We start from the raw sequence: 18,132 nt of genomic DNA on the forward strand, positions 1-18,132 counted from the left end.
ATGTCTGCTACCATTCAAGAAGATGTCTGCAGTCATGTGAAAGTAGTCATCCGTGTCCGCCCAGAGAGTCAAAAAGAGAGAGATGGCAACTTCAGCAAAGTGATCCAGGTTGTTGATAAGCATATATTGGTCTTTGATCCCAAAGTGGAGGAAGTCAGTTTTTTTCATGGAAAGAAACTTCCCTACCGTGATATTACCAAAAGGCAAAACAAGGATCTGAAGTTTGTGTTTGATGCTGTATTTGATGAAAATTCTTCACAGCTGGAAGTATATGAAGATACTACTAAACTTGTGTTGGATGGCTTTTTAAATGGATATAATTGCACAGGTAATGTTCCTCAGTGATGTCCTTTCATTGGCTATGAAAATGATCCTGTGTTAACAACCACATGATATTTCAAGAAAACTCTCGTACTTGGACAAAAAAGAATACTCTGTCTTGTACCCTGTGCTGAAGCCTGTAGTAATGTATGTACAAGTCTTAACATTTTGATGTTGTTGTTACTGATATTGTACTGCAGAACAAATTGAGCTTTGCAGCTTTTGGTTTGGTCTTATGGCTGATGCTTAGCATACGCTAAGTTCTCTCATCTTACAAATTAAAGTTAAAGCTTCCTATATCTTATCTGCAGGCTTGACATTAGTGAAGAGCATAAGAGCTATCCTCACTGTTCCTTCCCAGCAGTTCTGGCTCTAGATGTTTCTAACCTGAGTAGCTGCTCTCTCTAAGGGGGAAATAGTGGTGCATTGCAACCAAATTGCATCCACTTCATGCTTGCTGCTGTGCAGTGGGTAAAATTTCAGATTTGTTAACTTGGTTGTATAAGTTTTGTTTTTCCCGGCTCCCCCTTTTTTTTGGCAAAAGGCCTCTCAACACTCATGAGTAGCCAGGCTTCCTTGTTTCAGATGCTGAGCTTCTGTAATGATGTGCTACTCAGCTTTATCCTTTTCCACCCCGACCTCACCATGTAGTGCTTGCATATGGTGCAACTGGAGCAGGCAAGACTCATACAATGCTGGGCACCTCGGAGGATCCTGGGGTGATGTACCTGACCATGATGGAGCTTTACAATGCCATTGATCGGATGAAAGAGGAGAAGCATTGTGCTATTGCAGTTTCATACCTTGAGGTAAGTGGCTAGAAGAATTTTGCATAATTAAAGTTCTTTCAAATGCAAATTATGAAGGACTGGGACCAAGCCAATAGCATGACAGTGCAGAAGCATGAGAGATGCTTTCCCTTGCTGCTCAGGAGTACACAAGAGTATTCCTATCGCATGGTTAAGGCTGATTATTTTTATTCATTCATTTCATTTTTATATTGCCTAGCAGCCAAAGTTTCCTGGGTAGTTCATAAATAAATGGACCACGTCATAACATTTTTCAAATACACATAATTCAAAACCAATGTAATGCCTTGGAGAAGAGGACAGTCTTGACTGGATGCTGAAAAAATGAGAGAGTTGGTTCCAGGCAGGCCTCGGTGAGATCATTCCATAATTGGGGAGCCACCGATGAGGAGGTCCTCTCCATAGTTGCTTCTCTCTGAGCCTCCTTTTGGAAGAAGGCCTAAAATGTTGTTTGAGGTATCCTGCTCAATTATGGTCAGGAGAGGTGCTCCATCAAAACCATGAGGGTCTTTCTTAGCCAGATGACAACCTCTCTTCCTTTTTGCCTAGAAGCAGCTCTACATCAATGTATGACTGTGGGAATGGGGTCATGGTGTTCTAATAAAAGAGAATGACATTGTTATCCCAAATATCCTTAAGCAAAGGTACAAGCCTAGACATATTTAGACAGAAGAATTAATACAATATGCTGCATTACCCAGACAGACGGTACTGACTAAAATGATTCCACTATCTAATGTTAGCATAAAGGAACAGAAAGATGCACAAAAACAAATGAACCCTCTTTATTTGAAAAGAAACTGATTTTTCAGTTCCTGGAGCAGGACATATACATGGCCCTGGTTAGCATGTAACAACAATCTACTGGATTAAATTCCAAGGAGGTTGGCAGGAAAAACAGGTGTGTACTCAGCATTTCCATTATTATGATACAGCACACGGTTGGCTCTTTTGTGGAAGGTATTGTCAGAATGCAGATTACTGTTGATCAGAGACTAAACAATGCAGTGATTAACACATGGTTTGCTGTTGGATTAACCATAGATCACAGTACTGTGTCTGCCTCTCGTCATTTGTGAACCAAGTGTGGAAACAACATGCCTGCTCATGTACAGCAACACATTGATTCTTTAAATAGGTGAAGTGCTGTTATGTGTGAAGAGACTCATTGTTTAAAATTTGATTAGATTTAGATTGCATCTAACTATATATATAAATACTTTAATTTGCAGTGGGTACAAAACAGTCTGCAGTACCTAGAACAATACTATGCATGCCTTCTGAGGAGTCAGGCCTTTGCTGCCAGTTTGTATAGGATTGCCTTTACAGGGCATACTTCCACTTCTGTAAACTTGCATACGATTGGGCTGAATGACAGCGTGTATAGTTGAGTTCGTGAGGTCCCCCTGGCCTTTCTGCTTCATTGGTGGATTCTGGTTGTCAAATTGCCAAGCATCTTCCTTCATTCCATTACAATGATTTGGATATATGGGGGAAAGAGGTTGGAACCTTAAAATGAATGTTTAAATGCGGGGAAAAACCAGGGTTGCATGCTGTATTATACATTGGTTATATCCAAAGTTAGTAGATTTACTGAAACAAACAGGATGTTAGACTAACACCTAATACGACCCTATGTATTATCCTTCTTTTACATCGGATCAATTCTGGATACTAGATATCTAGCGATCTTTCATTTTATGATGATTTCCCCTTGGTTTCTAAGGTCTACAATGAACAGATACGTGACTTACTAGTAAGTTCAGGACCACTGGCTGTTCGAGAAGATCCTCAGAAAGGAGTACTGGTTCATGGGTTAACACTACATCAGGTATACATCTTTTTATATCCGAATTATCCACATTGTGCCTCAATTGAGAATTTGTTTATTCAATTATTTGTTGTACACACTTTGTATTAGCAATGCTCTCGGGATAGCTCACAAAAGGCAGTAAAACAATGTTAGTCTCTACTCTTAAGGAGTCTTACTGGGAGGAGTGGGGAATCAGAACTGAGCTCTCAGGGGAAGGGAAATGAGGTTTCAGTCCTACCTGCCCCCCCGCCAAAATGGGTGGCAATGCTTATAGCAATATTAATAGAACAGCAGCAAAGAAGGTCCATGTAGCTTTAAAATAAAGCTAACCAGCCCCCCCACACACACACACCTTTTATAATACCACTAAATGATGGTTGCAAGATGGCTGCAGTCTTTGCCAGCAAATGTGGTAGAGGATAGACCAGGGAAGGAAATGAAATTGACTGCTAGAAATTGCCCACCCTCCTATAACAGAATAATCCCCATTAACTTAATGGGACTTACCTTCCCTACTCATCAGTAGAAATGTAGGGAATTGCTATGTAAGAAGCAATAGTACCTTCTCAAGACTCTTGACATACTGATTAAATATGGACCAGTTTTCAAGTTGTTCCTTAGCAAAGGTAGTTGCTATGAAATTAATGTTTAAAGCCAAAACAACAAAACCAAATCACAAAACAAGAACAGAACTAAGTTGTTTGGCAGTGCTCTTGAACCATGAGCTCCAAAGTTGAGCTGTCAACACTGAAATGATTATTTTGGGCAGAGTAGCCCAGGCTTGTAGTTTTCAGCCAGACACAAGATAACATCCCATTGACAAAATTGTATCTGATTTCTCATGTTTTCAATAGAAAGCCTACCTCTCCTGCACACACACTTGGGATCCGTCCCTCACTTCTTTCCCTATGCTCTGCCTTCCTGCAGCATCTGTTTCTGCCGCCGCCACCCCAGTGGTGCATCCTGACTTAGAGGGTATCTGGCAGGTGGCTCATTAAGAGTTCCAGGAATGGGGAAACCTCCTTCCAGGCAATCCCCTGCTCTGTTTATGCCGCTGTTTCGATTCTGTACAGCAATCTGAGCTCCAATAATGCCAGCAGCTGATGAGTCTGCTGCTGCTGGGTAATGCGCTGGAGCAAAAAGTAAAGTGACATGATCCTTGCCCAAATGGCAGCCAACATATATTGGACTGGAGAAAGTGGGGGCTGTTCGATATTGGGGTAAATTCAGTGGTACCTCGACTCACAAACGCCTCAGTTCATGACCAAAACGGGTCACAAACAGAAATTTCATAAACATTTTGCCTCAGGTTGTGAACTCTGCATCGGGTGACGATTGCGAGCACGCCTATTTTCCCTGCACAGGCGCAATTGCGGTCATGTTGGTGGGGGGAAGATGGCTGCGTTCGTGCTGCGGGGAGATGGGCGCGATTGTGCCCATGTTCCTTGCCCGAACGCGCCCGCCTCCCTCCCAGCGCACCCGCGATCGCACCCACCTTTCCCCACCCCCCCACACAATCACTTTTGGGGGGGAGATAGCTACGATCTTTGTTGTTCTTTGTCATTTTGCTTCAAATTTTTGTGAGTAAAAAAAATAGTTGCAGAATGGATTAACCTTATTTACATTGACCCTTATGGGGAAATTTGATGGGTCACGACCAATTTGGGTCACAACCAGAGTCCCGGAATGGATTAAGTTCGTGAGCCAAGGTACCACTGTAAATGGAAGTGCAATAGCCTGAGTTTGGTAGCTAGATGTGTAGCTACTGCTTGCCTGGCTCTGAACTTCAGTGATCTACAGCCGCTTTGCTCATCCAGCCCAATATCCGGGTATGTATGTAGAGGGTGTTACCCATAGGGGGGCATTTTTTTCTTCCAATGCTTTTTTTTTGGGGGGGGGGAGTTGGGGCCAAGGACATTTGCTTCATATCCAAGTGTTTTCTCCAACATCCCAGATGCTTTTAAGTTTGGTTTTGTCCACTTGGCAGTTGAAAAAAGTTACTTTAATTAGGATCAATGGAAGAGCTTTCCCTCTGATCCTAATTAATCCTCATACTCTAGCCTTCTTTAGCTTCAAAGAGGCTCAGAGCCCTTAAAAGTTTATATAGGATGCTGGTCTGAAGGAGAGAATAGGGTTGTAGAATGTGTATTCCATATTGCACCCTATAGGCTATTAGAAGACTGGGTAAGGCCAGATCTCATTTGCTTCTGTATGTGCTTGCACGCTCACTCACTCATGTTCTTTTCCACTCCTTTCCAAAGGATTTTCATCCATCCATACCTTCAGTTTGACAACAAGCATGTTCAGTCCACGTAGAACCATTCTGGAATCAGGCAGGGTTGGGACTGCAGAAAGTGGGAATCAACATGGCTTCTGCAAGGAGAAGTCCTGTCTTGCTAACCTACTGGAGTTTTTTGAGATAAGCATGTAGGCAAGGACAACCCAGTAGACATTGTTTACTTGGACTTCCAAAAGGCCTTTGATAAAGTCCCTCACCAAAAAGCTCCTGAGGAAACTAAGCTATCATGGAATAAAGGAGGGGGTCCTCTGACTTGTTAAAGAACAGAAGACAGAGTGGGAATAAACGGCAATTTCTCTCAATGGAGGGATGTGACCAGTGGAGTCCTGCAGTGTTCTGTTCTAGGGCCAGTGCTTTCCAACCCATTCATATATGACCTTGAAGTAGGAGTAAGCAGTGAAGTGGCCAAGTTTGCTGATGATACCAAACTGTTTAGGGTGACTGAAACCCAAAGGGATTGTAAGGAGCTCCAGAGGGGATCACTCCAAGCTGGGAGAATGGGCATCACAATGGCAAAGACAAAGCAAGTTTAGAGTAATGCAGACTGGGGCAAAAAAATCTCAACTTCACGTATACACTGATGAACTAGCAGTGATGATGCAAGAAAGGATTCTTGGGGTAATGGTGAATAGCTCTATAAAAAAATTGGCCTTTTGCTCATCTGCTGTGAAAGCTGCATGCTAGGCATAATTAGGAATGGAATAGAAAATAGAACTGCCAAGCTCTTACTCCCCATATACAAATCTTTGGTACAACCACCCTTAGACCATTGTGTTCAGTTCTGGTCACTTACCTGAAAAAGAACATAACTGAGTACAGAAAAGGACAAATAAAATAATCACGGGGCTAGAACAACTTCTGTATTAGGAGCAGCTATAACAATTGGGACTGTTTAGCTTCAAAAAAGGTGATTAAGAGGAGACATGATAGAGGTCTTTAAAATAATGCATGGTGTGGAGAAGGTGGAGAAGGAGACGTTGTTGTTGAGGAGCTTGGGCAGGTGGAGATCTTTCACTCATCTTGATGATCAGTCCTGTGGGCAGCTAGTTTACCGCTGTATGTACGGAGTACTGGACTGCTGGATCATACTAAAGATCCATCTATAGCTTTTCTTATGATCTTATCTCCCTGCCTTCCAGATATTTTGGACTCCGGCTTTGAGCAGACCCAGCCGGCATGGCCCACAGTCAGGAATGCTGGGAGTTATAGTCCAAAACATCTGGAGGATACCCAATTGAGAGAGGCTGATCTAGAAGCTTCAAGGTGGCACAAAGAATGATGGGGAATCAACCTAATGGGGAGGTGATGATATCATGCCAACTGGAAAGAAAGTATTCATACCCTCCCCAACTTTATAATAAAGGGTCTGCAAATGTTTTTCTCCAGCTTCCTGATGAATACTGGATAATATTTTGTTCAGGTTTAGGCCAGATGTGAACACCTTTTTGCTCCAGTATTTTAACAGTGCAATCCTATTAATGTTACTCAGAAATAAAATCCATTAAGTTCCAAGTAAATATCTATTGGAATGTAATTTCGGGCTGCAATCCCATACCCCTCATCTGGGAGTTAAACTCCATTGAATTCCATCAGACTTATAGGGTTGTCCCATAAATCTCATAGCTCTATACTTTTTTCAAGTTTCTCTTATCTCAATTTCTGCTGTTGGTGTTATTTTACTATTTTTAAAAATTGATTGCAAACTGTTTTTAAAATTAAACAATTTTTACAGTTTTTATATTCTTGCTGTTTTTAACTGCAAGTTATCTTCTGGGTCCTTTTTGAGCTGAAATGTGATGATTGATGTATAAATAAATGTAAAAGCTTCACTTCAGATATCTGAATTGATAGAGATTTTCTGTACATCTTGACATGGAACCTGCTGTTAGATGCTGAGGAAACGAAGATATTAGCTTGCAAAGAAGGTTGTATGGGAATTTTTTTCCTGGCAGAAAACTTGCTATAAATGGATTCAATCAGTGTTCTCAGCCTTGAACTTTATGTATGATTTTTTTCTTTACATATCCAGTTCTGTGGCTGTGAATACTTGTCTTTTTCGACTGCTTTAAAATTAATTTTAGGTATACTTTTCACTGGCATTACCACCTACTCAGCTTGCTCAGCTTGCTCAGAACAGACAAATTATTTTGGAATCAGTAAAACCTATTTTTCTGACCAAGATCTTTTAGCAACATTGAGCAAGTTAATCTTGAAATAATCTTTGGACAGGTGCTGAAGTTTGTGTGCACAAACAGAAGCTGGTTTGATCAAAGGTATCATCTTTCTTGCTTTGTGTGTCTCATCCTCTGGGACCAAGATGACAATAAAAGCCGAAGTTGCAATGTTAAGGTTATTACTAAACCCTGTGACAATGAAACTCCCTGATTAAAATCTAACAAAGATTTACTAATCTTAGTTGGCTCTCTCTCTCTCAATCTTTTGTAGCCCAAATCTGCAGACGAAATCTTGCAAATGTTGGATTATGGAAACAAAAACAGAACACAACATCCCACTGATGTGAATGCCTCCTCATCCCGGTCCCATGCTGTCTTTCAGGTAAGGTGATATGGCAGATAAGATGTCTGAGGATCTTAGATAACCTTTGAAGCTTTGTTTAAGAGAAAGAGGGAAAGAGAGAGTACCCTCCGATTATGGCACTCCAGCCATAATAGCTTTGGTCTTGGGAAGAGAGATTCTGCTCTCAGTCTTGTCTGCTTTAAATCCTTTGTGTTAAATAGCATTCAGGAGAAGAGCTCTTTTGGTCTGTGATGTCATTAGACTTCAGAGGAGTAATCTATTGAGGTGTCAAAGCTGCTTGTGAGAAACAAATGTGCTTCCTGCTCTTACATATTTACCACTATTTTTCAAGCATATTTTCTTATGCTAATTTTCATTTTATTTTATGTTAATTTAATTTGAAAACTCTTATTAGATTTTTTGGGCTGGTGTTTTAACAGCCTGATGTGATGCATATTTATGTAGATATAAGTTGAATCGAGTCAAATGGGCTTATTCTCAGATCAGCTTGCACAGGAGTGTTTCCATAAAAGGGGTTATTTTGTGCACACTTAACAGTAACCAAAGAAAAAATCCAAGTGAAATCAGTCTAGCTTTCTTCTGACTAAACTTCTGAGTCAAGACATGAGAAAAGGGACTCTATTTTAATCCTATGTACACACTCAGATGGTATACTCTGTATATGACTGTTCAAGAAAATGTGTCCTATGGAAAGCTTACATTAATGTACTTCCTGAGTTTGAGAATAGGTAAAATTGGCCCCCTAAATTTGTATATATGGTGGAGCGTGTAATTCTTTTTCCTGGATCTTTGCTTCATTTTCATGCTCTTGATTCTACATGTCTCTTACAGATTTATTTAAGGCAACAAGATAAGACTGCAAGTATCAATCAAAATGTCCGAATTGCCAAAATGTGTCTCATTGACCTGGCAGGATCGGAGCGTGTAAGCACAACAAAGGCTAAAGGAGCTCGCTTCAGAGAGGGAGCAAATATTAATCGCTCTCTGCTAGCTCTTGGCAATGTCATTAATGCCCTGGCAGACCCAAAGGTAAGTACTATTTACTTCCAGTTCTCCAGTACTTTTCAGTCAGGTTTCTCATTGCTCAATATGAGATGTGCCACACTTATCCCCTGTTATTTCCTGGAAACCAAGTCCCAGTGTCTCCAGGCGAGGCTTATCCCCTGCTATGTATTGCGGGGGGCGGGGGGGATTAATAATGGAATTGTAGGATTCCTTTTCTATCCAGTGATCATAAATTAGGGTTGTTTCATTATCTCAAGCAGAATGTTGAATTGCTCTTGTCGCTTTTTAATCCACAGTGGGAAAGAGCTTTCTGAACTGCCCAGAGAGCCTTTTGGCTATTGGATGGTATTGAAATGAAATGAAACAGCTAGTATGGTATGGTGGCTAAAGGGAAGCTCAGCAATGCCGCATATATGCCAAGAACATGGGAGAAGAATCACAGCCTACTCCCACTCCAGCCACAACCCTTGCTGTTGAGTGCTTCCAATCGCATAAATGCTTCCTAGCTGTCTGTGAATTTGGCTAGTATGGGAGAGGGTTGTATACACATGCAAGTCTTCCTTACTTTATGGAGGACCTGGCCCAGGCATGGCTTCACCTTGTGTGAATGGATGTGTGGCCATTCAATGTACCTCAGTGCCACCTAAGTTCATTCCACACATGGGCAGTGGGTGATGGGGGTCATGAGATTCCCTTTTAGCTGTGTGGTACCCCCATTATCAGAGGCAACACGCCTGCAGAGGTCAGTTGCTGAGGAACTTTGCCAGGCAGCTTTTGTACCCAGCCTGCTTGAGGGATCCTGGGTATGGTTTGCCACTTGTGCACATGGAGTGCTAGACTGGATAGACCACTGGTCTCATCCACACAAGCTGTTCTTATTGTCTCATATGAAAGAGTTACAGACTGGATGGTCCCCAGTACAAATTTTGTCTGTGCCCATGTACTCACTAAACAGACATACAGCTGTCATGGATAATAATCCTGAACAATTTAGTTGTATCATAAAGATTATAAACATCCAGTGTGAATATGGAAGGTATTTGAACCAGGCATCCGTCATCTTACTTCACTGCTCTGCATTAACTTTTTATTAGAGTGTTGAGTCTGGGTGGCACACAAATGTGGTAAATAAATAAATAAAATATAACTATTTGCTTATAAAACTTTATTGCTAAGGCCCCAAGGCAGCTCAGTTCACCAAGTACTTACATCTTTTAAATATATTTACTATTCATGTATAATTTTAATCATAAGGATTACTCTGTCTGTGAGAAAACTGACCATATTAACATGGGACTAAAGTTGAACTGTTGAGTAGGAGTCACAGTGGAGCTAATCAGCTTCTTTTATCAGGTTAAATAGGTAATCTGATCCCTACAGCACATGGGTGAGCAGGCCACTTCTGAGAACACATATCAACATTGCTGTGTCTGCAGTTTGACAAAGTTTAAACAGACTAGCCTTTTTCCTTAACTAGATCATTGCGATGGGGCAGACTCCTGGGCAGTAGCCAGTTAAATGAAAAACACTTTTTCACCTTCTTGTTAAAAACCTCCAAATATTATGATTCCTGGTTTCCTGAATTAAGCCGACCTCCTGCATTGATTGGATGGGAAATACAGTGGGAGAAGTTTGGCTCTCCTCTGTAGATAATTAAGTAGAAGTTGCATGATCATCTTTCAGGTATACTGTGAATGCATCCAGACAGACGAGATGAATTCCAAATCTATGATTCTGTGACTCACTGAAAGACAGTAAATCTGAGGGGCAAGTAAAGTCTCTCTAAAGACTTTATACAGGCAATCAAGAGCAACTGCATCTAATCACATGCAAGCAGCAGTACTGTGATCCTTGGTTGCTTCCCCACTGCATGCTTTGAGACATTTAATCTTGCCTTAACCACCTTATAGTTCTGCTCCTCAGCAGGCAGACAGCAGCAAGATCCACCTGTATGTCTCCAGTGATTGTAATGTTTATGTTTTGAACTCATCAGGTTTTACACAGACATCTGTACCATTAAAACACAGATGTAATTAGGAGTAGCAGGTTCTGCAAAGTTGCCATGAATCATGTCCAACATTTTGCAATACATAAAAGAAGTAAATGCTTGTAGGATAACTGTTTTGTCCATTGATGGTTTCCCTTTGGGTATCCCTTCTCTGATTCTTCCAAGAATCAGAACAGCTTTGCACAAGCTGGGAGTATGAACTACTGCTGAATTTGGGAAGGGACGTCTTCTATTCACTCCTTGTATGTGAAGGGAAAAGGAGACAAATCTGTAGGTGTGCAGAAGTAGTTGCAAAGCTGCAGTTTCAATCCAGTCCTCAGTTTAAGAATTAGTGGAAATTGGTATCCTCTAATTTACTGGAAAGCAAAGATTGGAACAGGACACATTGAAGATAGGCTAAGTGTTGCCAGAAGCCTACTAATGGAAGCAAAAGTTTCTCAGATTTTATCATCTGTCACTGATGTGTAGTGTGAAACAGCTGTTCACAGCAGGTCAAGTCTAGTAGTCTCTACAGTACATTAAACATCTTGATTGTCTGGGTGCCTTTCCCCTGCTTCTGGTTTTCTTCTAGAGTAAGAAACAGCATATTCCTTATCGGAACAGCAAGCTTACTCGTTTATTGAAGGATTCTCTGGGAGGAAATTGCCGTACTATAATTATAGCTGCCATTAGTCCTTCTTCTCTCTTCTACGATGACACATATAACACACTTAAATATGCCAACCGAGCCAAGGACATAAAATCTTCTGTAAGTAAACTTCCTCTTTTCAAAGAAAAGAAAATTATAAAATCGTGAATGTGTATTTTTAATTATAGCTGCAGAGATAATTGTAGGCAAACTATGATATTCTCTTTTGTTTTTTTACTTTATATTTGCAAAGAGTTATTGTAGTACTCATAAGACAGAAATAACACAGTTTGTTTGAAATGCACGAAACTTTTGGAATTTCCTTTGCTTCTGTCCTTCCTCCAACCCCAACCTCTCTTGGCATTGTTATGAAGAAGAAAAAATTACTTGATTCTCTGCATCTCCACTTGATTGTCACCCTACTGCAACTGCATTCTCCTTCCACACTGCTTGCCTCTTTCCAGAGAGTCTCCCAAACCCAAAAAGAGACTTTTTAAGGGCAATGGGAGGAAGGCTGCAGCCAAGAGGAAGAACTAGATGAAGCCCTGAGCATGCATGCAAACTTGGATGCCAGTAACTGTCTTTTCCTAGGTTCAGTTAGAACTGTTCTGGCAAGTAGTGCCTAATAGGATTATTTAAAGAGGAATTATTGTAACAAAGAGGAAGATATACTTTGTCACAACTTGTCTGAAGCTAACCTTTCTTATTCCATCACAGCTGAAGAGCAACGTTGTGAGTCTGGACAGCCATATAAGTCAATATGTTAAGATTTGTGAAGAACAAAAGAAAGAGGTATGTCATTGGCTGTAGCTGATAGTTAATGTTCTGATGGATTCACAAAGAATGACAATGTAGCTCAGTGCAAATGTTAATTGCTCTGCACAAAGTAATTTGTTTGCCAAATTTCCAAACAGCTGGATGTTTCATTGTCATTTTAACTAATGACATTTCATTTAGATAATAAGTGTGCTGTTTTATTTTCTTAAAGAAGAAGCTGTTCTAAGATAGAAGCAGGACAGTAAAAATGGGATACAAACCAAATTTCCCCCTGTTCATAATAAAAAGTGTCATGTTGTTTCAGATCCTAATGCTGAAAGAGAAATTGAGAGTCTATGAGTCAGAAAAATTGTCTGTTCCCAGCAATCCCGACACAGCTGTGCTTACAAAGGAACAACAGGTGGAGATACCAAGGTAAAAACTTCTTATGCTGTCTTGGGTGGGAAATGCTTGAAATTGCAGGACGTCTTTCCAGCTTAAAAGTGTCCATGTTTGTACCCTTAGGTCCTTTCCTCTTGTTCCCAACCAGCATGCTATGATGTGTTTGGCTGTCCCCATCCATCTGCTCGTATTGCTGTCCAGTTTCCTGCTACTCCCCAGGGCTTGCACACACCAAGTGCCTAAGACTTGTAGCTAGCAGTAGTTGTAGTAAGGCTTGTGGTTAATGGAGTTAAGATGCAACTCCTTTATGTCTTATGGTGACTGACTCCCATACACAAGTGGTGCCTGCAATTATGAGTAAAGAAGTATTCCATAATGTAGGGGTGAGGATGGTGATCCTTCCAATGTGTATACAATATAGCCTTACTCTTGTTGACCAATGTGATGGTATTATGGGAAAAAATGCTTTGCTTGCAGAAGATCCAGGGTTTGATCCCAGGCTAGGAAAGAATCTCATCCATGGAAAGCCTCTTCTGGTCAATGTTGATACTACCTGGCTAGATGGACCTGTGTTCTGACTCAGTATATGGTAGCCTCCTATGTCTTCAGATCCCTAAAACACTACCATTGCTGACCCATGGATGGAAATTCGCCTGTGTTCAATGGGCTAGCTTTCCTTTTGATGAAAATGGATAATATGAGATTATTCTTAAGCCTAGGATAGATGTGACCAGATTTATTTGTTTGTTTGTTATTTATATGCCATCCTATTGCAAAAGCCTCAGGACAGCTTACACAAATAAAATACAAATATCAATATACATAAATTATAACAATATCAACATAAAAATCAACATAAACAAATTGACCCACTCTGGCTGCAGTTAAAAATATAATATTAAAAATACAATATTAAAGCTTATTAAAATAATTGATGAAATAAAAAGGTCTTAACCTGGCGCTGAAAAACATATAATGACGGCTCCAGGCGGACCTCTCCAGGGAGCGCATTTCATAGATGTATGTTTGGTGGGACTTTCCAGTATGTTGGCAATCCGACCATAGTGATCCACATCTGCCCTGTTGTTAGGCACTCATGTGACTGCCTTTGAAGAGCATTCAGGATCTTCAAGCAGTCCAGACTGTTATCAAGGTCCTTTTAGTGAAAGCATGTGACTGCCACTGAAACAACTGCCATGACTTCTGAAGGCCAGTTCAAAATGGTGGTCACTTAGTGTTTGGGGCCAGGTGGGCAGTCTTTTCCTATATAAACCGCCCACTTAATAAGACCATCTACAGTAGTTCTTTTGCCTGGCTGTCTGTCCCCAGAAGTTTATATGTTTGATGTCAGGGAGAGAAGACCTTCCCAGTGGCTGTGCTCAGGTTCTAGAAGCCTTCCTCTGGGATGTCCCCATTTTATTGATATTTTATCATGCTGTTAAGACCTTTTTCAGAAAGGCTTTTGTACTTTACATGTATTCAAGCACCACTGGAAATGAGTTTTAATGGATGCTTCTATTTGTATTCTGCTGTCCTTTGTTTTGCTGTTCATTTTGGAAGTGCAAAATTGAAGATGAGCAAGTTGTGCAACAGGATTTGTAGGCATGGACCCTAAGTGCCTCATTGAATTCTGTCCTCAATTTCTAGAATGCAGATGAGTGGGTAGATAGCTGTAGTTAGGTCGGATGAGTGGCTAGTGAGACTCCTAATTTATATTTTAGGTTTCTAAAGCAATCCCAAAGGGCATAGAAGGGTTAAAAGTGCAGCTGTTAGACATGCACATTTATGGGCAAAAAGGTGAACACTTCTTGGCAGTTTCTAGCTCTGCAGTTTTCTAAGCAGGAGCCAGGAAGCTCTGGCTAGCGAAAATGTGGGGGCTTGTTTCATGCAACGAGATGATAAGCGTGGGAACTTGAGTCCCTAGATGTGATGTCAGAGCACATTTTGGCAGCTCAGTTTTATTAGTTCAGTTATAATGAGAGTTAAAATACGAATTTAAAAATACTGCTCTGGGGTGGGCGTACACATGCTTCTACTATTAAAAGAGAGGATCAATGACTACTGGCATAAAGATTTAAAAAATAAGCTGGGAAAACTTGTTAAGCAAAACTGTGTATACAGTGGGACAACTTTTTATCACCTTTTGCTGTATAATAAACACATTAAGTAATTTTACGTTTCTTATATTGCTGGGATGGTTAAATTGGGTCTGCAATACTTCCATATATAGAAGTGAACCCAAGGAGAGGATCATAGGGACTAATTACTGTGTGAACCATCACAGTTTTTACAATAAAACTTTCCCATGGTAACCAGAATTTTAATACTCCAATTAAAGAATTGTTAGCCTTTATGCTAAAAGCAGTCAAAGAAGGCACAACAATTAATGTATATAAAATCTTTAGTTCTAATAATTTAGAGCCTGTGTTGATAACTTCTTAGAGGTATAAAATAAAATATCTAGGAAGTATCCAGTCCCAACACTACTGTTTATGAAAATTACATTGTTCCAGTGTAGGGATAGGCGGTGGGATACCCATGCACACCAGTTCCCCCTACTAACACCTTTCTTAGTACCTTTCAAGGCACCTTACTTATCCCACATCCCTTGCTTGTTTGTTATTAACCTTTTTTTTTATCAACAAATGGGATGATAAGGCTTTACAAGTGACCCTCACCATGCAATCTTGCTGAAGAACATTTTGCACTAGATTAGATCCAGGTCTGAGTATTTCAGCCTTGCAAGATCCCAACATATAATGGTGGTTTATCAGAAACTAGCCAGTGGCTTACTGGTGGATCATGGTCTACTTCTTGTCCAGCCCCCTTAAAAAGTATTTTTTTTAACTATTGAAAAAGAGAAACTATTTATAAAAGAGCTGTTTATAAAGTACCAAATGCACAATCCAGGCCCCCAACCCCCTCGGCACACAAATACATACACACACCCCTTAATTATGTCCCATTAATGTCAATGGAAAGAACTGACACATTTCAGTTTAATTCTATCATTGAAAGTGGCTGCTGAAAAGGTTCCGAGGAGTGAGTTGTTTTGTTTGTCAGGGCTCTGCCTTATATTAAAGTATGTTGGGCAGGTTACTTGTCCTTTGCCATGCCTGGCATGACAGCCATTTTGTGGCAGAACCCTGGGTAGTTTCTCAGACAGTCAGATGTTCCCACAGCCCCCAAAAGTTTGTCTACTCCTGCTATAGCATATCCAGAGCAGTGTTTGCTGGCGTGACAAATTTTCCAAGAACCCATCACTATTGGCATTGCACCAGAAGTCACTTAAGCGAACACTGCTTCATTTAGGTTATCACTACCATAAGTGACCTGTGCCACTTTTTAATGCTTTGTGAGAGATGGGCAGACAGTAGATCTTCAGATGTTTGTGATTTTAACTTCCTGAAGCCCCTGAGAAAAAAGAGCTGAAGGATGGAATTGGATGGCCAAGAGTCACTCAGTACGCACTAGAGCAGGGGTCCTCAACCTTTTTCAACGGGGGGCCAGGGGGAGCACGGGTGAGGTGGGGGTGGGCGCGTGACAAGGCAGCAGCGGGCGCACGAGGCAGCGGTGTGCTCGCTCGGAGATCACTTTCTCTGAGCGAGTCCAAAACGATCTCTGCGTGAGCAAGCCGCCGCCTCCCTGCATGCATGGTGAGGCCAAAACCTCTAAGGGGGGCTGGATCTGGCCAGCGGGTCGTAGTTTGGGGACCCATGCACTAGACAGTTTAGTGTCTGACACTTAAAACCACCCCAGTTGAATCTACCACTGCATTCCTTGGTTAAACCATATGATAGGATGCGACAGATGACTGCAACCCCAAAGTATAAAGTCTCCAGATATGTTTTGGCTTACAACTGCCATCAGGCTTAGTAGTCAACATGGATATTGTGGAGGGATCATTGATTTTGTGAGCTAAAGCATCTAGGAGGGACATGGGTTGCCCACCCATGCTCTAAGGAGAACCCAAGAGAAACTGACTAGGGACAGTGGAAGTTATAGTCTGACATCTGGAAAGCACTGGGCTGGAGAAGGCTGATTTAAGCATGTACATCTGGACCCTGGTCCTCAGAATTCCTGCCCTCTTGATTAAAGTTGCAATAAACAGCCCTGAGAAGCACACTGCTTCTTAAAAGATTTGTATTTACAGTGTACCACCTTTGAAGTATGGAACACAATTCTGACATAATTCCAAGATTTATGCCCAATTAAGGAATTAACTTATTTAATTGTTGTTTGTTCATGTAAATATATGTTATTTTTTAAATTAAGTACTGTTTGGCTGGTTCTGGTGTTCATTTAATTTTCTTGTAAACTGGCCTGAGATTTTTAATGTATAGTCCTAATCTACAGTCTCCTGCAGTTGTGAGGACTTTCTGTACTTGTCTCCATAATGTCCAAATGAACTGCTTATTGTTTTTACCTCTTTGGATATTTTTTTAATTGAATCACCTTTCCACTGCAGTGTAAGGCTCTTGTCAATTTTTTTTCTGTTAAGTGGCATTTCAGTAACCATGTGTTTTATATATGTATAAATGTTTGGGGGCAGGTTTAGAGAAATTTTGAAGTGTGTGTTCGCAAATCGAGAGGAAATCAGGAAAGAGTTTCTCAAGCTGGAACTACAACTTAAGGAAAACGTGCTGAAAACCCATTATCAAAAACATTGCCATGAACAAATTGAAAGGATGTGCTCTCCAGACAGACTGGAAAAGGTAAGTTTTTATGACACGTCTTCCTTTCTGCCATGTTTATGCAGTGCTGTTCAGTTCAATATCTAAGGTCATGTTGATCCAGTTCAGGTGATCTGCAATTATTCAGGGTCTCTTGATACGGTGCTAATTTAAAACAGGAATGTGGAGCCACAGGCCAACCCAAGCCCTGTGGTATTGCCCTTTCCCCTCAACTGGCAATTATTTGGTTCTTTCCTGGATTTTGTACAGTCCTGTTTCCATTCTAAAAGGCTGAAGTACCGACTCAAAGTTTAGATACTAGTGGTAAGGAGGGTGATTTTGAACTGTTGGCCCAGTCCCTTTTGGTCTTCAGCCCTGCCTCCTTTTGCTTTTGCCTTCAGCATTGCTGGCCACTGGCTCCTGAGACTGAGCTCTGACCTTAGGCTGAAAGAGGTGCAATGCCCGGATGGAAATCTTTGTTGCCTGTTTGAGTGTGAGAGGACTTCGTGCAAGTTTATGTGGGATGGTTGACCAGCCTCACCTACCTCCAATGACAGCATATGGGCCACCCACACCCCTAAGCAGCTATATAAATCCACTGTGCACACATTTATGAGGCTGCTTCTCATATCCACTACATGCAGAGCCCACGGTGGGTGCGCTGAGCCAGTGCATACAGCGATGGGGACAAGGCAAACCAGTGCTGTTCCCACACAGACATTCACCACACAAAGGGGCTCATATGAACTCCCTTATGTTGTCACAAATCAGTTGGTTCGTCCTATCCTTGGGTGGTTCCCTTCCGGTCCCACCACCCTGTAGACCTTGCTTACACTGCTATCTTTCCTTCAGAGTAACCTCTGTCTCTCAATTCACTATT

General features: G+C 41.2%; 1 protein-coding gene across 1 annotated transcript in view; it reads left to right on the forward strand.

The window, feature by feature from the left end:
• KIF18A (kinesin family member 18A) overlaps positions 1–18,132 on the forward strand; it is a 48,378-nt gene continuing 30,246 nt past the window's right edge. Inside the window, exons 1-9 of the mRNA XM_044425897.1 lie at positions 1–328; positions 973–1,130; positions 2,857–2,961; positions 7,688–7,798; positions 8,612–8,809; positions 11,365–11,541; positions 12,139–12,213; positions 12,503–12,612; positions 17,132–17,294. Of these exons, the coding sequence (XP_044281832.1) occupies positions 1–328; positions 973–1,130; positions 2,857–2,961; positions 7,688–7,798; positions 8,612–8,809; positions 11,365–11,541; positions 12,139–12,213; positions 12,503–12,612; positions 17,132–17,294 (1,425 nt within the window). The remainder of the gene's footprint in view (positions 329–972; positions 1,131–2,856; positions 2,962–7,687; positions 7,799–8,611; positions 8,810–11,364; positions 11,542–12,138; positions 12,214–12,502; positions 12,613–17,131; positions 17,295–18,132) is intronic.

Source organism: Varanus komodoensis, unplaced genomic scaffold (genome assembly GCF_004798865.1).
Source record: "Varanus komodoensis strain SLA01 unplaced genomic scaffold, ASM479886v1 scaffold16, whole genome shotgun sequence".
In the NCBI taxonomy this organism is placed as follows: domain Eukaryota; kingdom Metazoa; phylum Chordata; class Lepidosauria; order Squamata; family Varanidae; genus Varanus; species Varanus komodoensis.